Source organism: Phyllobates terribilis, unplaced genomic scaffold (assembly GCF_046119375.1).
Source record: "Phyllobates terribilis strain yellow unplaced genomic scaffold, ASM4611937v1 Scaffold_3__8_contigs__length_932513732, whole genome shotgun sequence".
Classification (NCBI taxonomy): Eukaryota; Metazoa; Chordata; class Amphibia; order Anura; family Dendrobatidae; genus Phyllobates; species Phyllobates terribilis.
The window spans coordinates 262,856,755-262,881,204 of NW_027362763.1; the positions used below are offsets into that span (position 1 = coordinate 262,856,755).

The 24,450-nt window shown below is 43.0% G+C and overlaps 1 protein-coding gene across 2 annotated transcripts; it reads left to right on the forward strand.

Moving 5' to 3' along the window:
• The first annotated feature begins 260 nt into the window (after positions 1-260).
• Positions 261-24,152, forward strand: TIPARP (TCDD inducible poly(ADP-ribose) polymerase). 2 transcript variants are annotated; one of them, XM_073674773.1, is made up of 6 exons: positions 261-434; positions 3,834-4,778; positions 18,571-18,739; positions 18,837-19,018; positions 22,261-22,536; positions 23,494-24,152. In XM_073674773.1, the coding sequence occupies exons 2-6, from the start codon at positions 3,859-3,861 to the stop codon at positions 23,939-23,941; spliced, it is 1,995 nt and encodes a 664-aa protein (XP_073530874.1). In that variant the 5' UTR covers positions 261-434; positions 3,834-3,858; the 3' UTR covers positions 23,942-24,152. The 2 variants fall into 2 exon arrangements, with proteins under 2 accessions (XP_073530874.1, XP_073530875.1); XM_073674774.1 differs by lacking the exon at positions 261-434 and adding an exon at positions 3,565-3,586.
• Positions 24,153-24,450: the final 298 nt, after the last annotated feature.

Below are 24,450 nucleotides of genomic sequence, written 5' to 3' on the forward strand. Positions count from 1 at the left end.
ATGACCGGCCTGTGGCTGCCGCAGATGTAGGAAGCAGTTTAGGACGCACATCTTGTCATAGTCTGCTCTCCCCTTCCTGTGCCATCACCTCCATGTTTCCTTGTACATTACAGGCCAGTGTAATACACGCACGTGCAGTGACTGGGGCTATGAGGTGACGCTCCGCGCCGTGTCCACCAGGTGGCGCTGAAGCCTGTGCTGTACTTGCTGTAATGAGGCTCCGCCCTGAGTCGTGCACAGCCGAGGTGGGCGGGGCCACAGGAAGCGATATTTAATGAAACATGTGAGGACGCGTCGGCAGCGCACACAGGACACAGCGGGATGGGGCGGCTGGCACGTACTGAGCAGAGAGCCGGGTAGGAGCCTCCCACCTCCCCGTACAGCGGACACCAGGCTGCTGCCTGCTCCGGAGCGACCCTCCTGTTCTCTGGCAGGTAGGTGACCCTGCTGGCGCCCTGTCCTTACTTCTCCCAGAACCTGGAACTTTGTGCGGAGCGGGCGCAGGAGCTGCCGGTCCTGGGATCACGTAGTGTGGGGCCAGGAACCGGGGGGGGTTTCCTGCAGATAGTGCTGGAATGTGCCTGTACAGACAGGACGTGTGCGGGGCACGGACCGGCCTCAGCCCCCCGCAGCCTCTCCGCTCCGGCGGCCCCTCTGCAGCAGGACGGCAACTAGTGTGATAGCAGCAGGTGGGGAAGCTGGTGCTGCTGGCATTGTCTGCACCACCTCCTGAGTGTTCCTGCAGTGCCAGTCCTGCACGGGGACCGTATCCTACATGATACAGGGCTGTATACACCCTACAGTGCCATATCCTACACGATACAGGGCTGTATACACCCTACAGTGCCATATCCTACACGATACAGGGCTGTATACACCCTACAGTGCCATATCCTACACGATACAGGGCTGTATACACCCTACAGTGCCATATCCTACACGATACAGGGCTGTATACACCCTACAGTGCCATATCCTACACGATACAGGGCTGTATACACCCTACAGTGCCATATCCTACACGATACAGGGCTGTATACACCCTACAGTGCCATATCCTACACGATACAGGGCTGTATACACCCTACAGTGCCATATCCTACACGATACAGGGCTGTATACACCCTACAGTGCCATATCCTACACGATACAGGGCTGTATACACCCTACAGTGCCATATCCTACACGATACAGGGCTGTATACACCCTACAGTGCCACATGGACCATATCCTACATAATGCAGAACTGTATTTTCTATGAAGGAACAATATCCTATATAATGCAGAATCTACACAACCAAGATCATCTGATATGAAAAGCTGAAAGTTGTGTTAGTTGTTCCTGATCGGTGACTGTCGGCACAGGCGATGGCGGCTGATCCTGGACTCCGTATGTGGACAGAACATTTCCTATTGTCCCGGTTGCTCCTTCTTTTTAGGGCTGATCAGTGCTGGTTACTGTGACGTCCATGGTGACTGTATATTTGCAGCTTGTCATTGTTGATTGTTGCTGGTGCGGTGTACTTTGTGAAGAATGTGTACTGTGCACGGAGATAGCAGCACAATAGACAATGATTCCTCATTATTTTATCATGTTACCCTGGAATGTGGACTTTCTGCCCCGGACCCAACATGAAATAAGTCCTTCTCCTGTACTGGTGACCAGGGGATATAATGACCTGCCTTATATACTGGCCTATGGCCCAGCAGAACATGGGTGCTGTGAGGAGGGGCGCACCTACTGTAGGGGGCTCATGGGACCTGCCTGTGAGGCTTTAATGAAGTCTTATGTGTCGGGGTTTTTGTTTTTTTTTTCTTGATGCAATTCCATGAAAATATCACTGAGAATTGCCTCATAGCTGTTTTTGTCAGAAGCCCCATCTGTAACATAGTGACCACTATTACCGTAGTGCAATTCCAATATGAAGATTTCCTCATTCATATGACGCTCGGATCTCTGTAGAAAATCTCCCTTAGCCGTATAGTGACAACTTGTACTTGTGGTGCGGAGCGGACATCGTATAGGAAAATATACTGTATTCCCGTTTATACACACTTCACTTCATACAATAAGTCGCCTAGTGACCCTTTTTTTTTTTGTTTTCCAGTCTTGTGCTTTTTAAAGGGACAGTAATACCCTAATCTGCAAGTAGCTATAACATGCACTACAGTAGAATTATCTATTCCCTGTGAGCTGCCACGGCGGGCATGGAAATGAGTGCATTGTATAAGATAAGGAGTGAATTATATTGGGGGCTTTTCTTTAGGGTTAGTGGCCCTTTAGATAGATACAATGGGGAAAATTCCCAAATGTCATACCTGCTACCCTGCTGACACTTCCTCTATAGTTCACACTAATCCCTCCCCTCCCCCAAGGTGCATGTGATGAACAATGCCTTATTGTACCTTCTTTTGTCCTGACTTTCCTAAATCCCTGGTACATGGTGTACCCAGGAAGGCACTGGTTTACATGGGGTAGTGTCCCCAATATACATAATTATTGTATAGGATGTCCTTGTAGTTAATAACAGAACCTGACCATATGCCTGTACTTCATGGCTAGACGTTATTGTCTGCTGTTATCCGATGGTTTTCGTGTTTATTATTCAGTAGTGATGGAAATAAGGAAAGTGTGCATTTGTCTTTTTTTGTCAGAACTTTACATTGCTTTCAGTAAAGCTAGAAAGATGTTTCACTTATTAGCCCAATGTTGGACCTTGGTGGTCCAGAAGTCTCTCTCATTTGCTTGATGGGACTTTTTTTGTATAATGTATATGGTCTTTGGTTGTATAACAGTCTTGTACTGGTAGCTAACCACCACACGTGAAGGGTGGCACCCTACTGGCAAGGCTTGCCATTTTATGGCCAATCAGCAGGGAGTCGGTGTATATTACGGCCGGCGGAGATCTTCTTACACCACTTTGAGTTGACCTAGTTGCAATGACCTGATCCTTCCTATTTGGATGTCTCGTTCAGCGTGATACAGGCTCTGCTGTGTTCACCACATTGGTCAGATCTGCCATGGATGTGCGCTTGGAAAGACAGCTGAGGATTAGCGTACCAGCCATTCAGATGAGATTTGGACAAATCCCCTCCACAGGCCGAGGAACTTTCCGCATCGTGCGGATTTTGGTCTCTGGTGGATGGCCATTTCCGTTGTGGATTTCACCCCCTTTCAGTTCACAGAATTGCACATATATGTAGATATGGTGGATAGAACCTGGTTTGAGAGGGATCTTTCTTTTTTCCCCTCTGAACAGTAAATTAATTTCAACATCTTGTCCTCTTCCATAAGGTGATGAATAAACTAATTGCTTCCAGTATGACTAACTGTGGTTCCTGCGAAGCCTCCTCAAAATTAAAGCAGCGTTCTTCCCACTGATGTGTGGTTTTTGGGTGTGTGAGGCACCAATTTTTGCACTTGGGAATGAAAAACTGTCCATGTGAATGTGTCAGACTGGGTGTGTCAGAGTGCAAGATAGTGAGCGACACGGGGTGTGTGCACACGCATGTGACCTTATGTGCGCAGCTTGTGCCAGTGTGTCTTGCTAGGCCTGCTTGTGATACACTGCAGTGCAAATAAAAGGTAAGATGTGTGCAAAAATCTCATGAAGCGATGAGCTCAAGGTATTTGTGGCTTTACATACCAAGAAGCAAACCACTGCAATGTGCTGTGTACATTCCTTCATGTCTGCTTCCATATGTGCGGATGATAATGGATGGTGGCGTCATCTCAACGTTAGGTCATTTATGGTTGTGTACTTTAAGGAGTCTGGTTTTAAACATACATCTTGCTGTGTAGTTATATTATGTCTTTGTGTCCATGTTTATAGGACAGACTGGAGACTGGGGAGCAAAATGGAAGGCTCATTGCAACTAGTGGACTCAGAAATAAATAAAGACTGTACGTTAAAGGTTTCCGAAGCATCTAGTGTGGATTGTTCCAGACTGTCGGAGAAAATTCCTCCAGTGAAACCATGTTTCAAGAAGAAACCGGCCCCCAAAATCTTAAACCCGGAGACCCTTCAAGCTCTACGGCCAATCTTTACTAGTTTCTTAGGATCTGGGACTCTTAATGGAATATTTGTGTCCAATGATCAGGCTGGGAACGCTAGTAACTTGTGTGAACCTCTCGTTAAAAAGGCACTAGACATAGACCAACATTGCCCTCAGAACAATGCACTAATATCTGGAGATCCCAGTCTTAGGCCGGTGACTGCGCACACAGCATCAGTTCACGCAACCCAAGATCTTGATGAAGACCAGACCAGTGTATTGGAGAGCACCGAACCAACATTTCCATCAGAAAGCACTAGTGGACCCGCTCCTACCACTGCCAACAGTTCCTTCCAGGATCCTCTCTTACAAACAAATTCTAGTGATTCCACCAACTCCTTAGACAAAATGTTAGAAAGTTACTCATCTGGGTTATTCCAGGACACCAGCTGTCTGGACCAATACAATGTGAGCCAAAACGGTAAGGTCGGGATATTTGAGGACAAAACTGAGGAGGCGTCTCTTCTTCTTGTGTTTGAACTCTTAAATCAGCTGCAATATCACGTCCATCAGAAGGATGGAGTCGACATTTGTGTGGACTTTTTACAAGGATTGTGTTTTTATGGTAAAGATTGCCAAAAGCATCACACGGTATTGCCCTATCACTGGCAAGTTAGGAGGCAAGCCACAGGCACGTGGCAAAGTGTAAATGACGATTCCCAGGAACATATGGAAAGACTTTATTGTAGCCCAGAGAGTGACAGGATCAAATTGCGATATCAGTAAGTATTTCATTATTCATTATACTTGATGTCTTATTTTTCTTGCCTAGAGTAATGGTGTATAAGAATGTGGCTACAAGCCGCACAGGACTTTCCAAACTTTGTTTCGCCCCAAAGTGTAATGTTACACGTGAAATATGGCCATGTCCTTCTCCTAATAATTCCTTTTATGTAAGTATTCTGATAACTCGAGCCTCGGCGATTAAGGAGGGATCGTGTTGGCTTAGGTACTTAGAATATTTCAAAACACTTTATTTGATGTGATTTGCTAAATCACATAACCCTATTTAATTCACAAAGCTGCTATTGTGGCTCCGCAGTCTCATAGCAAATAATGCAACTATACAAGTGTCACTGTGAAGCAAAATGGTGAGGAAAGCCTACCTGGGGGTAAATTTTTATAAAAAAGTCAGATATTGTGAATCCGTTCTACAACTGGCTAATTACACTGATACTACCATATACTAGCTTAGTTTGTCTTTGCTTGAACTAAGGTTAGGCAATATTTTGACTTTTTTTTGGCCTTCAAGAGTTACAAGTGCCTGGAGATCAGGTAAATGTGTTCAGGCCCCCGTACACATTAGACTAATGCCGGCTGGCTAGGTGGACAATCAAATTAGCAAGCGTACCAATATTGTAGAGAACATGAGAGCGATCGGCAGATCAAGTGCTCTGGTGTATGTCGGAGACGGGAGAAATGGCTGCTGGCCAAACTCTGCCAGCCGACAGCCATAATGTCACTGGCCAGTGATTTGCTATAGTAGTCATGTAGGTACATGAGCCTTAGACCTGTTTGTGTGTAAAATATATATTCCTAATGTGATCATGAATGATCCCAGGAGCCCAGTGGTGATTTGCTTCAGGTTGTTTTCTGTCAGTGTTACTGTTGACCTTTAGTCAATCAATAAGTTCCTTGGTCACCTCAACCTCTGTCTCCAAGTGAACACAAGGCGATGCTGAGTTACCTGGTGACAGGATACAAATAATGGCGTGTTGATCCTTCCTGAGAGGCTCCCAGGCAAGCCAACGCGTCACATTACTTGCATCGTCGCCACATTACTTGGCCGGAGCTATTAATCTCCTGTAGATGGATGAGCTGAGCAATATACTGAACCAGGAAAGTGCCGGCTCAGCACTTTACTTGGTCAAGAGTCCAAGGACGAGGTGGCTTCACTGGTGACCAGTGGGTAGGATTAGATTGTTCCTCTTGGGTTTTAAATCTCGTTTCCTCGGCACTGCAAGAAAGTAGTGTCCCATCATCCATAACACTATCCATTGTTCTACCTTGATAACTTAGAAAAACAGCCTCCCAGTTTGCCACCGCCGCTTTATTCAGTTTTCACAATTTAGTAATCATTTCTTTTCTGGAGTCACCTGGAGCACGTCCTGCAATAACCTGCCCATTGTCAGAGTCAGCAGCAATGTACATAATGGATTAATCAGACCGGAGTGCAGGTACACAAGTCATGTGAGTTAATTGAGGTTGCGGTGCAGCATATATTAGGGATGTGTGATCTCTGCACAGGAGCCTCCTCTCCATAGCTGAGCATTTCTCGCTCTGGAGGACCGTCTATCCTGCATTACTCGGCTCTTTCATATAAATGGGCACGTGTAAAGCTTTTTCTCCTGTGGTGCTGTAGGGAACATTTAGCAGCACGATATGACCATTGATCTGTAAACTTACCAGTTGGCAGTCACTTAAACAGCTAAACGATGCGCTCTTAGCGATGTATACTAGATCGCTCCATGCACAGGCTGCCATAGTTATCGGCAGCGAGTCCTGACTATACAGAACTGTGCACTGTCAAGAATGTTTTGTTTTTTTTTTTTCCTTTGCTGCACAAAAGATCCTTTCACCCAATAAATGAGCATTTTGATTGTCATCGGGTGATGGGCAGCCTGTTTACACTGTAAGATAATCATGAAATGAGTCTTCCTGATTATCTTGCAATGTAAATGCCCCTTTCACCGTTTCTCCACAGATCCCCTCTGACTGCTGGAGTGGTAATCAGCCTATTCTCAAAGGGTTTGTAAAACTGCTGCATACAAGGACTTTTCCAAAGAAATGGCACCACACTTACCCACAGGCTGGGCCTGGTATTGCAGCTCAGAACCATTTTAGTTGATTAGGGTTAAGCTGCAATAACTCACAATTTGCAGACAAGAGCAGAGCTTTTTCTGAGGGGAGGGAGGGGGAAAAATCTGATCCTTTATTTGTACTCTCATAAACCCCTTTAAGATAGTTGCGATTGGTTACTTTATGGCAAACCCTGGCTATGATTACCAGATTTGTTATTTTCTGAATTTATCCTATTTCATGTTGTGTAATGGCCGTCTCTAGACAAAGCCCAAATAACAAGCTGTCTATCTAGCTGTGAACTGTAATTTAGGGAAGGGGTGCTGAGTGAGTGCTGAATATTTTTACATTTAATTACCTTACCATTAAATTACATTGTGACATCAGAGAAATCTTGCAAAACAAACCTGTGATTTCTGTCCCATCCTATTTGCAATCCTAAAATGTGGAAGGGGGGAGATGTTTGTTCCCGGTAATTACAGTCTGCTGCCTAAATGATTGTTCCCACTGGAAGGAATGCACATCTGTGTAGCGTGACCCTACAGCCCTCCAGTGTGCCAGATCCGCAGTATGGGTGTCCTCTTCAGTCTTAAACATGCTACTTTATAAGAGAAAATCCTATTATAAGACTAATTCATGCTTGTTTATGGAGATAAAAAAAATGACCATAGGGGTAGACATTGTTCTTTCCTTTAAGTAATCCCATAGCCAACGGTCCGTTTTAAAGGAAACCCTAGACTATGCTCACCTGCAGAACAATTGTGACCTTTTTTTTCAGGTGTCTTTTTAACGAACTTCTGTAGTATCCATGTCTTGTAAGATGGTTCATTACAAGTTTCCTGTATGTACACAAATTTTTCTGCTTTCATTTTATGCATGTCCTTTTCTCATTTCATATCTTTCCATTGACCTCCGTTTCCTTTTATACAATACTAGCATTCAACTGAAAAGGACATCAGAATGGTCTGCTGACGGCTACTTTTAACCTTTTGTTTCTGAGAATGTTCCTAATTGGGTGGCAGCTTACTCTGTATAGCTCCGGGGTCTTATTCCTAAACATCCCTCTCACTTGGTTGCTAGACAATTGTTGTTACCCCCCCCCCCCTGTTGTGTACTAGTACCCTATACATACCCACTTATGCAAGGATATAGATATAGATATAGATATCTCCATCCTGACAACTAGACAGATCATGAGAGTAAAGTAGTCAGTGTGGTGTTTTTTTTTGTTTTTTTCTTCTATAGAGGTCTGTAAGGGCATGTCATTTTGATCCCCAGACTGGGGTTTTCCTGGCTCTTGTGGTTTATAGTATTTTTATATACCATAACTTGGACCACACATCCAAATACTATACATTGATCTATTGTGGCTGAGTAAAATCTTGACAACTCAACACATGGTGCTTTAACACTTTGATCAGAATGTATAAGCCCACTGCCACGTCATGGTGAAATTCTTCTTCATAGGTCTCTAATCTATTAGCACCCTACACTGCTGTGCCAGCAGGAAAGAGGAGCCATGCTGCCAGGCAAAGTCCCCACAGTTTGGGGTCACTTGGCCACAGCACCATCGCCAAGTGAACAAATCTAAAATCTCTCCTTTCATGTCACTGCAGATAAAAAGCTGAACACAAAGTAGATTAGCACACTGCAAGAGAGGTCCAATTTCAGAACTTCTGTGCCAAATGGGTTAGTGCTCATACCAAACAAAATAAATGTGGGGCAGACTATGCAGTAAAACATAACTTAAGGCGGGGGTGGGGTGGAGAGACCTGGTCTAGATTACCCTAACTGCGGTAAAGTCATCTATTGTGTCTACAGGGATCATGGTGCAGTACAGGGTAGGACACAATACTACAATATACTGTATATCCTCAGCACGGCAGGTGATCTCAGGCTGTAGCAGGTAACCACTGTCTAGAAAGAGTAGATATATTGTTATCGTGCTGCAGAACAGTCATGGTCGCTGCAGACCACGATATGTACAAGTCCTACATTCAATTATCTTCATTCTCTCCGGGACTTGGCAACACCAGTGACAAAGCCGCAGTGTAGAGGGCATGTCGTGGGGGCTTTAGATGCATGCCTTCAGCAGTCTGGGTCCTATCGGCCTCACGTTTTGTCATTTCCATATGAAATCAGAGTAATTGGTTTCTACAGAGGATCCAAGAAGCTGGGGCTCTTTGAAGTGTCGTCCTGGAGATTCTGCAACCACAAATGGCTTCATTATTTGTTTAATAATCAGTTCACCGTTTTGGGAGCGCCTGGCACCTGTAAGTTGGTGGGGCTCTGGATCTAGTTATTTAACCCTTTGCTTAGCGCTGATGGCATAGCGTTTCGTGCGTCGTTGCCTGCACGGCAGTCTTTTCCTCTATTCCCCAAGAGGGCTATCCATTCATGAACAAGTGCTTCTGCTTCCTGCGCCTGTGTAAATGCGCTGTAATGCTGTGTTAACAGGCACAGCTGAGCTCTCCGGTCCTTTTGACCCATCTCATGTTTTGTGTCCTATACTCTGTCTAGAAGCTACAGCTTTTTTATTTCTTTGTTTCCCCACTTCCATCTGAATCATTGGTACAGTGGAATCTGTGGAGCTTCACACTTGACCTACGCCATATGTATACCGCCATATACAGCAAAAAGAGGAGCCGCTCTTGTGATGTTTACTGAGGGCGGTACGAGATAACATTCCTGCTCTCGTGCTATCAGCACACTTTATGGGCTTGTACAAAGCAGCTTACTCATTCCTTCCTGCTGATTACAGAAGATGAGAGCGATCGGCCCGATGACACATTACCTTTAATGATGTTCCAAAGCAAAATGCTCCTTTATTTTTATCCACCTCTTCTGCAAACACAGCACTTTTCTGAGGTTGTTTTTTGATGTTTTTTTTGCTAAAGGATATGGTTTCCAGTATTGCTCATTACTATTCAGTAGTTGTGTCTCAGACGGGTGTCCAATAGCGTCATGTCCACCGCCCCATTATCCCTAGTGGCAACCCTGGCTGGCTTCATCTTGGACCAGAACTTGCTGACCATGGTCTCTCAAATTCTACTTTTTAGTGTTTAATCCCAAGAAATCCACAAAACTTGCAGTGGGGGTCTTCCCATTGAAATGAGCAGGAGGCTTATTTAAAAATGATTTGAAGTGAATTTTGGAGCAGAATTTTAGCTCTTGTATGAATATACCTGAACATTTCTGCCTTTCACTAATGCCCAAGGATAATGGGGATTCCCTCACAACATCTCAATGAGACTTTCCATATAAAACGTTTTGTCTCAGTTAATTCCTGAATATAGAGTAACTGGATATAAACCTGAAGACTTTGGGAAAGTTTTTCATACTGGGTAACTAGTGCCCACTTTATTAAAAGCAATGGGTTTGTAGCTAGGAGTCTACTGACTTTAGGAGGGTATGTCATCCAAATGAAGCTAAAAACTGATTATATTAATGCGTTTAGGGCTCATAACTAGACTGCCCAGCCGGTCATCTGCAGATGGCATGCACTGTGGCTGACCTGCATTTTACATAAGAGACTTACTGTATGTAGGTTAGCTCTGCAGGCAAGTGCTACGTGTTAATGCCCAGTCTGATCTCAGCAAGCCCCTATGGCTTCATTTCTTAGTGCACAAGTCAGTGTGTAGGGGTCTGTCTGCAAAAAATACAACTTTGTATAGTTAAATGGACCAAGGAACAAAGCCATCAATTAGAGAAGTGCAAACAATCTTTAATGGATTCCACTTTGCTTATCAAAAAGTCCTTATCAGTAAAGCAGGATGTAGCACAAAAGCAACTCCACCAGATGTGAACTTTTTAGTGGTGCCGCGCCTATCTAATATGGGCATTTCTCTATTCCATATTTCTACATAAACCTCAGACTGTAGTGAAGCACAGCGCCATAGATTAAGCGGTTCATGTAAGGGCTGTTTACCTTCGATCAAGTTTATTACTCTAATTTCTTGATTGGATTGTCTCCTATGAGATCATGAAGCTTGTATAAGCCAGTTATACTGCAGGATAGTTTGTAGAGCATTGTCTCACATGGACTGCAGTGGAAATCACGTTCAACCTATAGAATGCAGTTTCACACTCGGTATAAGGGGTGTGTTGTGGTTTGTTTGTTTGTTTTTTTTTTTAAATTGCGTTATGCCTCGAAGTTGTCCATAAAGCAGCAGAGCTGCTCCTTCGTTATCGGGATTTGTGTGGATCCAATGGGATCATTAGGCTATGCCAAATCCTAGAGATTTGCCATCACTTACTATCAGTATCAATTTTTATATAATATTGATTGAACCTTTTTTAAACAGGTCATGACTTGAGTATCCTATAGAAAACCTGTGAGAAAAGTCTGATTCTTTAATTCCATTATTCCTGCAATACTAAGGAAATCTTGAAAATATGACCTATTGTGAGCCTTGAGGACTGGAGCTGAACCACTGCTGTTGACTCCAGATCAGTTGTAGGTGGATAGCTGTGTATTTCAGAGAACACTGTAGCAATTTTCTATTGGCACTACTATTGTTAGACTTTAATATCCTATGACAATTGGTCCCTCGTCTTGTAGACCATACTTTAGACAGGTTATGTTGACCTTAGTTGTCCACATGTGCCTACCAATGAGCTGAGGTTTACTGTACTACTGGGTGACCTAACGTTCTACTCCATGTGAAGATGTTATCCATGTGGCTATCCCTAAAGCCCCCATCACACTAAGCGATATCGCTGATGAGTCACAAGTTTTGGTGACGCAACAGCGACCTCACCAGCGATCTCGCTACGTTTGACACTTAGCAGCGACCAGGCCCCTGCTGTGAGATCGCTGGTCGTGTCGGAATGGTCTGGACATTTCTTTGATCGTTGAGGCCCCGCTGGGTAGCATGTATCGGTGTGTTTGACACCTTACCAACGACCTTGTTGACGACTCAGACACAGAAACACATAGGCGTGCATCGTTATACAGAGCGTTACGGGTCGCCGCATCACTGCTGCGTCGTTGGGAAGATCTGACTGTTTGACATCTCACCAGCGACCACATAGTGACGCAGCAACGATCCGTGACAGGTCGTATCGTTGTCGGGATCGCTGTAACGTCGCTTAGTGTGTCGGGGCCTTAAGCACTACTACTATTAATGGTGTGTGTGTATACACATTCTCTTAACAGGAGTTACACAAGTATCGAAGTAAACAAAGGAAGTGATCATTGTCTCAGGTTTAGTATCTCTAATGTGCTTAGAGAACAATGAAAAAAACAGAATTCAGGAACTGAAAACCTCTGCTGTGCACACCCCTATGCACGACAAGGTACCTCAAGACTTCACAAATTTGACTCTCCACATTACTTTCATGTGCTGAAAAACAAAATAAACAGTGAATATGTAGAAGCGATAGAAAAAAAACGAGAAATTGCCAGCTCACCTGGGGCAGTCCCTGGGATGGTAGCACGGACAAGCTTCCTGACCAGACATGAGTCTAGTATGAAGAGAAGAAATATCCAGCTCCAGTTAGAGTAGCATTTTATTGATTTCAAAATAGGTTTAAAAAGCTTTGACAAAAAATGCCAAGGTTGCATTCAAAACACGTTGCTAGATGTCCTAACTATTGTGACGTGTCCTTTCCACAATCCTATGCACTGAATATTCTCTATTTACAGAAGTTTTTCAAGTAATCTTTAACTTTTTTTTTTTTTTCTTTTAAACTGTATATTTCTTCTCTTCGTTCTCAATATATAGAAGTCCTGGAGTTGCCCTCTTCTGGTGTTTCAGTTGAGTGAGCATCCGTATAGCCACCCTTCTCTCAGCTTTACTAGGCGTCTAATAGATCTTCCTAGCCAAGCAATGACCAAAAAATGGGCTACATTAGAAAAAGGTATGGTATCCATAAATACAGTATGAGTACAGACCACGATACTCAGACTGGCCATTGTTCACTTGTCTTCCTCGTAGGCATATTTGGGGCCAAGTTCTGTAGACCAGCAGCTGGTCCTTGCATAAAGGTCCATACAAGGACTGTGCGTTATGGACGTTTGTTACTTTATTGACATGTTGATTACCGGTCACATCATATTGCTTAGCATAAGGGACATATGTATTTTATACAAGTAATTGCAACTGCTGATCTGTATCTCGTCCTTCTTGCACGTTACCAGGCGTTCCCAGCCTTGTGACACTTGCAGTAATGAAATGGTGCGGTCTGATTAGTCTCTGAAAGCTCTGCAGTACAAATGCTTTCTGCTACAAAGCATGGAAAAAAGCACATTGCGTGTGTGTCAGTCTCCTTACACTCTGTCCTAAATAATCCCTTAATCCAGGCTGTATCTTCTCGTATTAGTCTATATTTTGTTTGCCTCCACAGTCACGGTTGGAATTTGTGTTACTTTGTTTAGTTGCATTTTATTAATTATGATTACACAACCTGAAACTGTTTCTTGGTTTAATGTGCAGTGTCTGTGGACATTATGCATGGGGGGACGGGGTGCAGACATGCCCCAAAAGATGTAATGGACTGTGTATACTGCACAGCACGCTTGTTTGTGGGATGCCTGTGTATGGAACGGTGCAGCATGTAGGCGTTATGTCCGTTTTTCTGTACAGAGAGCGTGGCAGATAATACTTATCCAATACATTCATGGGCAGCAAAGACTTTCTCCTAAACTTTTCGTGAATGTAACTCATTTTGGTTTCCCTTTTTTTTCACCGTTTTGTGTGCAGCAATTTTTGCAAAATCAGTGTGGGGGGAAAAAACAATTTGCCACAATATTCCAAAAGGTGTTGGAGAGGAATGTCAACTTTTTTCTACTCCCAATTTGTCCCCAATCGCTGTCTGACAGCCCATAAGACGCGTAATTGCTGGTGAACCCTGCCAAAGTGATTGGGATCTGTTAGTGTCGGGATTGTATCGTGATTGTTCACAACAACAATCGTGATCAGTCTTCTTATTGGACCCCAGAAATAGATGAATTACTAGTGCTTGTTGGCCTCGCCATATGCGACACCTCCATCTCGCGTGCCTGTATAATGTAATCTAATTACTCTAGGCTTTTCTTTCTCTGGAAATCTGTAGAGCAAGTTTTATAAAAGGTACAAGGAGCATGACCATCTATTAAACTTCAATCAGTGACCCCCTCTCCCACACTCTTCCACACCCTCGCCGCCTTCCTTGCTGCTCCTGCTTTATATTCATCTGTCCTTTTCTACTCTCACGCAGCAGCCTGGGTAATTACGGGCTGAGGATCTGAATGTGATCTGTAGGTGTAAGTGCAGTGCCGTGATTAAAATATGCACTATAATATCCGTTCTAATTAGCCAGTTTCCCACAGGGTAGGAGGCAAGCAGCACATCAGCGCAGTACAAGGCTCGAAATGAGGATACAGCTTGAGCCAAGTGACATGGAATGTATAAAGAATGGAAAAGTGATTGATCTGCAGGTCAGCGGTCACCTTGATTAACTAGGACACCAAGTTGAAAGCTGTGCTAACAATCCTATACATAAATAATTGTAATACGTTTATTGCAACCAATAATGGCACCATTACTGGGCTCCTGGACAGCAAATATACATAGAAACTGCCCTTTCCACCTACATCTTCCTTTAGCACCAGATTCTTGTAGTTACAATATTTTTGGCCATCGTGTGTTTGTTTTTCGTGTGTGGGTTTTTTTTTTTTTTTTTTTTGTTTTTTTTTTCACTGCCGCCTGAAAAGGGTATTACTAGAGTGCAAATCGATTTGTGAAACCTGCTGGTCCATCGACCAAATAATTATTCTGTAGTCGGGAGCACTAAGAATCGCCTCCTGCCTCCCGGCATCCGTGGCTCTTTTTAGTAGCCAGTTTGCCGCAAAATCACACTGCATCACTCTGCATTGATGGTGGGCACTCTAGATTTGTAGCAGTTCATGTAATACATGAATGGCTCATATACAAATGGCTACCATGTAGTGCGATATTTGCTGTTCTGTGGTAACAGAACCTGGAAAATTTCTGTGGGTTTTCCCAATAAAACCGGCTGTGTGCAGTGGGTCCTGGACACTGTGCAGCATATAAGTAAATATATTATTTTCACTGACCGTAAGCAGCAAAATGAGGAAGGAGTAACAAACTGTGTTCATTAAACAATATTTGTGTAGTCATTGCATGAGAATATACAGTAGATTATCTCCCTCTAGCCCCATCATCTCGCCTCCATAGAAATCTGAGCACCAACTGTTTTATGTCCTACTTCAGTAATGGGATAATCTGTATTCGCCGTATCCAGATTTTACCCATGAATGAGGTAGAACCATCATTCCAGGAGGTGACAGGGGATTTCTCTGATCAAATATTACAAAGTTTCTTATTTCCAAATAAAAATGATACCAGCAGTTGCTCTTTAAAAAATGAAATAAAACCGGAAAACTTCTTTGCACATACACAATTTTGTGCTGCTCATAGAAGTCTTGATGAATATTTCCATTGTAGCTGCCAGCCATTGCAGACTTCTGACTTGAATTCTAAAATCTGCGTGTGACCATAATTATCACTGATTTGTTAATTGTTTAGTGCGATTGTTGCATACCCGTATATTGTACATTGGGGTGAGAGGTCACTGTTGGTTCGCCATGTCCCAGGTAGGTTGCTCATGCTGTGTTTAATCAATCCAGGGAATGCTGAACACTTACTGAGCCGAGTCTGTGTCTGGGCACTTGTACTGCTTGCATACAATGCATAATGGCTGGTTTATCTAAAAATACACCTGTGCATTGGTATTTTATCAATCCACACCTTAATGGCTCTACCTCTGTGCCGAGTACAACCCCCTGATGTTAGAGCAGTCAGGACACCTAGTGGCTCTCGGTAGGAACAAGCTGTACCGCTGTACTGTGCACGGTACTAAGGGATATGTGGCCAAATGATACCATAGCAAACAAAGTTGAGATCCAAGTTGACTGGAAAGATATGACTCTTGAGAAACGGATGACAAAACTAGAAACTAACGAAACCGGGCTGTTCAACAACATTGTGGTGATAACAGATGTGCCCATGGTGTCTTATATGAAGGTGTCTAGAGATTACCATCACTTAACAGTTGTGACCACATCATGGATGTAAACTTGTCAGGCTTCCTGTCACAGATCAGCCGATTGTGGCTGCTATCGGGCAGCTGACAATGTTACATTCTGGATGTATATTCTAATTTTGGGGCTTCTCAACATATTTAAAGGGTATGTCCAATTATAAATGTACTTTTATTCAACATCTGTATTTATACCAAGATACTGATTGAGTAGCTATACTAGTCCAGGACCAGCTTCTCTTACCTTACTGTCATGTACACAGCCTGTGCATGGTGTGACAATCCTATCATGGAGAACTATTTTTTTAATGGTAATCGGCAGCCACTGGTTCAGATGGTATGGGGCCCTACCCAGTTAGATCTGCTCCTTAATGCAGATCTAATATTACCCACATGTCTGAAATTAGCTATTTACACACTGGGAGTGACTGGTTGGTCATTGTAGTGTAATGGTCCATTTAGACTAGCCAGTAATTGGGAGATGCTGTTTCCCAATAAGCAGACAGTGTAAACAGGTGAGCAAACACCAGGTGCCATAATTTTTAAACTTTCTTAAAAATTATCAGCAGCACATTGTTCTGTGTAAACAGATGTACTGCTGATAACCTGACAATCTGTGGATCATGTGGACTATTCTGTGCACATAGAAAATTCATTGGCCCGTGTAAAAGGGCTAGTAGACCACCGTGTGTGTGTGTGTATATAGTAAACTGGCTGTCATTTAAGAGCATGGATTGTGCCAGGGAAACCTGGCATAATGCATCTGATATATTCTGAATTTTTTTGTCATTTAATACTTAGGAAATAATAGGGCTATCGCTCTTTATATCCTTTCTAATCAGATGGAAAGCTTTCTTCTAACATAAATGATGTGATTCTTAGACACATACTGGATAAACTCCTCCGACGTAACTTAGGTTGGAGGCTGACGTACTGCAGTGAAGTCACGGTTAATGACACCTATTCTAAGAAGTCTCTGTATTGCAAAACGTTCAGCCTGAGCGAGCTAGCGTGAGAGGAACTGTTGCAGCCTCAGTCTTTCTCATGCAAATTATTATTTATAGTCGTGCTAAGCACATATTTAGATAGCAGTAGTCTGCCCAGTTACGCTGAAGCCAGAAATTCCTTCCTAGCATGCACAGATCACATACGTGCCGTGTTGTATAGGGTTTGACAGTACTTACTGGGAATTCTGCCGTAATATGCAGTGTATTTCTTTTCTATGGTCTGCATGCCTTTAGATTTGCACGAGCTGCCGCTTCCTTTGTTTCAATGTCGTTACATTCTATGTTGGATATATTACCGGTTAATAAGGATATGGGGTACGCGTTACCTTGGAGATGGGTGAAGGTTAACTAGTTGGGCTGTATGTGTTAGACAAGCACGATTAGCACACGGGAGGGCTGAGCATTTTCAGTTCTCGAAAAAAAGACTTGTGTTTAGGAACGGTGCCCAGTTTCATTTTTTGTTCACGTTTCTGCTTCCAGCTGTCGAACAGATGATCCCATTTATATCATTAATTCCTCGCTTTTCATTCAGATAGGTTTGTAGAGGAAAATCGCACATGAATTTCAGATCCCAGCCTTGGTTCTGTGCAGTCTTTGGTTTACCCAGTCATTGGGGAATTTTTCAAAGATTTATTGAGCAATTATGGAGAGGGGGAAAAAAGTGTGGAATTGAGTGATCACTGCAGGGTTCTGGATATATACACTCTGGATATAGTCTCTTTAGGAGAAAACCCATTCTGTACATATCATAGGGTTGTCTGGATTTCTGCAGTACCCATTCACTTGAAGGGCTCTGCCACAAACTTCTGCAATAAACCTCCCTATGACTATAGGACTGACGACATCCCAGCACAGCTCTGCTGAACCCTTCATGAGTCTCTCTCTCTCTCGTGCCATCTCCATTTGCAGCCCGTAGGTTGCCACTAACTTTTCTTATCAGTGTTAAAGCTCTGCCACAAAAAGTTGGCATGATGGTCGCACTTGCACACCACCGCTCTTTGCCTATGGCACTGACTAGGAGAGGAGCGCTGTACTCTATCTATCTACGACAGTCCTGTAGACCATGAACTCTGCTGTGTATGACCAACATTCAAATGGGGCACTCTAGAGCGCCATCTTCAGGATCTGTGGGGATCCCAGAAATGATCACCTTTCCTGTGTACAGGCGATGACTGACTTTTGTGGTACAACTCATTTAAGTGTATGACATGATACTAAAGGAACTTGTAAATTACGGTGAAATAAAATGTATGTATCGCTACTAGAGAATTCTGGCCCCATAGTTTTTAGGGGGTCTTTAGCCACAGCAGAGCTTATGTATGTTTAGAAGCACAAAGCCTAGATGTAACTTTCTGCTAGAATTTTTACAGTTTGAGGCTATTTTACTGTTGGTCCTAACTAATAGCGCCTCTGTGCAAGAGCAGCAGCAGGGTTAATGATGTAATGTAGCCATTTACTACTAAACTGCTATGTGGACTCTCCAGATGATGTCCACCATAGTCCTACTGGCACTTGTCACCAATGATTTATTGCCATGGGTTATGTCCTATCTATATGTAAATTGGGATTATGAGATTATACATGCAGGTAGGAACCCTGTGGATGTCTGTCTACTAACCAAGTATTCCTTTTTTTTTTTTTTTTTTTTTTTTTTTTTTTTTAGGGCACATGACTGTGTAGTAAACTTGGACTCCATGACTATTTTTGAAAGTCTTGAATTTGACCAAATCCGACGACTGTCTACTCCTTCTACCTCCGGCACTGCCTCAAATTACCATACAGTTTGGAAATACTATTGCAGAGATCACTTTGGGTGGCGAGAGTATTCAGAGGTAAACTAAGGCATTACAGTAATATGTACTGTCCAAAATGACTTGTGTTTCTATGGTGCTGACCGTGTCTTTTTTTTTTTTTTTTTCTGTATGACAGCCTGTTGTGAAGCTGATCGAGGAAGCCAACTGTCGTGGACTGAAGGAAGTCCGATTTGTTACATGGCACAACCAATATATCCTCAACATTAAAGATGGCTTCCAGCAGAACTCTTGTTTTCGAAAGGAGATCAAAAGGCGGCCATTGTTCCGGTCTTCTGTCCTGTTATTGCCACATCTCCAGTAAGTGGAAGTCATTTAGTCTTTTTTTAAGCACTCAGATTTAGAATTGGGAATCCCATCTCCTCTATATGTTTTTGTAATGGATCACTTTAAATATTGTTGATGTGGTGGGGGCCATATTTTAATCTATTTTGCCAGTTGTCCTCTAGATGTGCACTTGTTTCTTCACATTTATGTAGGTAGTTGTACTCCTATCCCTTCTCATTGCCTGGCTGTACTCTTATCATTTTCCATGACCTCAGTGTTACGGTAGTGCACAGAGGTAGGACGGTACAAATTCTGTGCTGTTCGGTTTCCACAAACACAGCTGGGTCTGAACCAGAATATTCCTGACCGCCGGTAACATCCTACACTGTGAACCTTGTCAGGGTATTTGTCATGTTCCACGGCTGTGATGACTTGAGCGGATGTCTACGCTTATCTGGTGCGTCCCACGGTGTAATCTGTTTTGATTTGAAGCTGTATAAAAGCTGTTTACGGCATTTCATGCACAGCTGGAGGCAGGATTGCACAGTCCTGTATTTAGGAACATGCTGTCCTCCCAGGGCATGGCGGGAAGCCGTTATCCTGGAGGCCTGACATGCATGGTCTAGTAAGGGCCCCAGGTTACAGAAGGAGACTTTGTGAGCAGTTGCACATTATCAGAGTTCTTAGAATCTCCATAGATTCTGCAGCAAGCTGCACGTAGGAGGTGAATGAAAGGCAAAAAAATGCCAAATGTTTTGTCTGCTATTTTTAGTTTGGAGGTATACGCCATAGTCTGACATGTTTAGGCTTGATCGCCTCTAGCTATGAGGAGGTATTGCAGTGGAGGCAGCAGGGCTGGGGTCCTGATTTCCGGCAGCATTTACAGGAATGTGTGTTGTGTTCTTTAAAGAAATCAGTTTTGCAGCATATAAAGTGTCTGTATAATTCCCTGGCATTGCCCTGCGGTGGCCGATCACATGCCCTGTACTGAAGTGGCGGATCACTTCTGTTTATGCCGCACAATGTGACACTGGACTTTGTTTGTATTGACAACTGGGCACCCTGCTAGGAGGAAGCTCATGATTCATTACTGGGTCATAAATGGCAGTTTGTTGTGTTGCTGATGGAGAACATTGCTTTTATCTTCCTGTTTATGTTCTGTTATGTCCGTAGCTCGGTGCCATTACTAAGGCCCTTGTTGGCAGTTATGCCTTACACTTCTCACGCCTCTCCTGGCCCTGAGCTTTTAGTGTTTAGATAGATAGAGAGATAGAGATAACTGGTTTATCACAAAGCCAGCGGGCCATATTCAGGGGCTCTAAGCCTTGGCTTGGATGGACATTGTGAAAAATGCAGTTTAGTCATAACCAACATTATGTACAGCATTTGGTTGGCTCTCCTCTCCAGCAGGCCTACAGAAAATGAATGCAGCAGTGGCAAGCATCCACAGCCATTGCTCCATCCCAACTGGGCACTTCAGAGCCCACTTCTCAGATCAGTAGGGGTCCAAATGTTTAGTAGGTCATCCTGCTGTGGATAGGCAATACCTTGTTGGGACCGTGCCTTTTTTAAAGGGACCTGTCACTTGCCTTAAATATGATATAATAGAACTCCTTCTTTTTTTTTTTTTTTAACCTTGCATTTTTTTTTACCTTTTTGATCTTGTACACTTATTGCTGGGATGTGGGCCCCCTTTTCCCTGTATATAAATAGTTGTTAGCCAAGTGGGTGTGGCCCTCAACTTTTCATGGTAGTCCCCTTGAGGACAATACCCAGTTTGCTAAGAATAGGGCTCCATTTTATCAACACTGTTGTTTTGTATACCAGCCTTAATTAAAAGCATCTTACTCAATCATAAGCCTAAGGCCACGTTCACATATTAATTTTTTTTTTTTCCCACTCCTGATTTTGGCTTACCGATACTGATGTATAATAGAAACAGGTCCGCACTTCTGTATTTTTCACCCACTCCTGGTTTTTGCTTACAAATATCTGGACTGGAGCACACTTCTGTAGAAATTCATCCAAATTGGCAGCTGTGCTCCCCTCCAGCTAAGCTCTGCCCACTTCACAAAAATTTGTAGAGACTGGCACAAATTCCAGAAGTCACACACACGCATAGAAATTGCTTAATAAATCAGGCCAGCCTAGTTTTATATACAGCTGAGGACGGGGGGGGCGGTGAGAATACTGAATAAAGTGGCAAAGGGTTAACAAAAAACAAAAAAACAGGAAGCAGCACCATTTACACCAGGTAAAATGACACATTTTTGATAAGTGACATGTCCTCCTTAAGTATCTCCCCCATGCATCTTTTTTAGGAGCAAAGCAGAAAAGAATCTTAAATTAACACTTGAGATAAAGAAGCCTAATTCTAATAGTCAGTACTAGGCAGCCACTATAAATGGATCTTATCGTATAATAGTATATATTGAACACGTAAACCATATAAAAGGTGACTATATTAAAGCCTTATCTAAGAGTAGTATTGTAAGTAGAGGATTAAAAGCCGGCATAATCTCCAGAGGGGTCCATCATTTTTCAGCAGACTTTATGCTCGGGGGCGCTCCTGGTATTGATGAGATGAATGGGTTACAGTAAGAGCAGGGTTGGTTACTCAGTAATTTTGTGTGCCGGGCACAGCTCGTCTGTCCTCGCCACCCCATACCATTTCAGAGCTATTTCAGAATGAATGGTTTTACAATTAGTGTTGGCTCAGCTTGAAATCAATTCCCCCTGTAAAATGTAAAATGTATTCTGTCCACTCTTACAGAATAAACTAACGGGCTCCATTCAAGACTGCTCCATTTCTGACAGCTTCTAGTTCCAGTTTGCCATTTATTTTAAGGCTGTAGTAAAAAAAAGTTTGCCTTATTTTGGGATTAGGTAAAATTTTCCTCTTCTGAAGAGGGTAAAAAAAAAATGCACCATACATGAAATGACAAGTCTTTGAGTTGCTCATCATATTATGTCGATTACCACATAGAACTTGACAAGGCTCCCCACCTCCAGCTTTCCTTACTGCCCTGATTGGGAAGGCTGCCTAGACTTACAACCATACATTCCTCGCTCCCATATGAATGCTTTGCCGTTCAGGATTGTAGGAAAGCTGGGTGACTGCTCCTGATAGTTGCCGCATTGCTTGTTAACATCTTGATTTGCAGTTTTTTTTTTGTTTTTGTTTTTTTTGTTTTTTTTTGTACAGTGGTACTTTACAATATTCTCTTCAGTGTCCTATAAAAGTGTATTGAATGTTCCTTTTTGTTTCACCCTAGGACACTGAGCGGAGTATCCCCAGCTGCCCCTGCAATAGCTGATTCTGCAGCTCTGCAATTCTTATCTCCTGTTGGTGTCACAGCCCCAAATTTCTACCCTGAAACCTGGATTCCCATGGACTCATCTCAGGAGTTTGTCCAAGTGCCTATGCCAAAGGAAGATAAAAGTTACAGAACAGTTTATTCTTTATTTCACAAAACTGTCCCTGAGACAAAGTACCGAATATTAAAAATAATCCGAGTTCAGAATCTCTTCCTGTGGGAAAAATATAAAAGGTAAATGTCTGTGTGATGAGAATCTTGCATTACTAGTAGCTTGTGTCCCCTGGTTGTAGCCTTTATCCTGCCCTCTGCACCCCTCCCCACTCCAGTTACGTCCTCCGAGCTGCATTGCAGAGGGCACTTCTTGGATAAATAAGCGGACAGGCAGAATTACACTTGGGGGTTGGGGAACTGAGGGCACAATAGTTTAAATTCCTTTTTTTTTTTTTTTTTTTTCCTTGCACTTCAGCTTACTAAATCACATTCTTGTGAGAGGTCGATAACGGGCTGGGTAGATTACATATTACTTTTTACTAGCCGGCTCTAGAAAGCTCAGGCATTGTAACTTCATGGGTTATATCTGAAGGTTGCGGTTAGTGTGTTTTTGTGGGGTTTTTTCCACCTTTTTGAATCCATGTATGGTATTAACTAAACTGAACTTAGAGTTCAGAAAATACTGCTCCGGCCATTCATTTTCACCTAACTTGTAGATAACTGATAAGTTGGTTTAGGGGGACACTATCTTTTAAAGAGGACCAATCAAAAGTGACCTCTAACTTTATTTCTGCTGCTCTGTTAAAAAGTCCAAAATAAGTTTATTGCCTTTTATTAAGGGGACATTGCTCATTGGAATCATTAGGGGCTTATCTATAGGCTTGCACTACATAGTTCCACTATGAGCAATGACCCCTTAGTAAAGATTATAAATACTTGTATATTCGAGGCACTAAATTAAAAAGCCTCATATCTCCTGGAACTGTATGACTTGTGGGGGGTTTCTGGTGTCAAGTGGGAATAAAATAAAAACAAAAACTAGTCACTTTGGACCTGGTGACAGCCTTTCAGAGGAGCTGTCACTTGAGGCGCAGTAGAACAATGGTCAGTTTTGTCATCGTCTCCACAAGCTCAGACCTGTGATGTAAGATCCAGTCCTCCTTGAGCCATAATTATGTGTTATCACCTTTCTCCTAGAAAAAAAGAATTCATGGCCAGGAAGATGACCGGACTGGACAGGATTATGAACGAGAGACATCTGTTTCACGGGACCTCCCAGGACGTTGTTGATGGGATTTGCAAACATAACTTTGACCCCCGAGTCTGTGGGAAACATGCCACTATGTTTGGACAGGGCAGTTACTTTGCCAGGAAAGCAAGTTATTCTCACAATTTCTCAAAGAGGTCACAAAAAGGAGTTCACTACATGTTCCTGGCAAAAGTTTTAACCGGAAGATACATCGTAGGGAATCACACCATGAGGAGGCCTCCTCCACTCAACCCAGGAGACATAACCAGCGACCTCTATGATTCCTGTGTGGACAACTTCTTTGAACCTCAGATCTTTGTCATATTTAACGATGACCAGAGCTACCCGTATTTTATTATTCAGTATGAAGAAGTTGGTAACACTGTTTCCATCTGAATGAAAGGTTGCTGCTACAGTCAGGCCTAGGAATCCTTATTTAAGTTGACAAAGAGACTAAAGAAACGCCTCCCTGAAACTTCCAAGCTCTGTGATAATGACCAACAGTGCACTTGTTAATAATTTATGTGCATATTGCAAATATTTTTCATTGTTAACAGTTTCATTGTGTGCCTTTTTGTTAATAAAATGTTTTATTTATGTGAGTAAATATCCTCCTGTTGAAAGACTAATTTGTTCTGGTCTGGATGCTTTTATTTCCCTTCCCTCTAACTTTTGCAGAGTGTGTACAGTGAGCGGGGACCACAAATGGCAGAGGCACACCTTGTGTGAGTGATCCTCTTTTCCTGAAAACTGCCATGCCAACTCTTGTCAATCTATAGTTTTACTCAATACAGCCTGCTTGATCTGCCCTACCTGAAAACTTGGATGCTTTCCTTCTCTACACACTTGCTTTTACACTTCCTGATATCTTTAGAAGGGAGGAATAGATCAGAGAACAGCCAGTG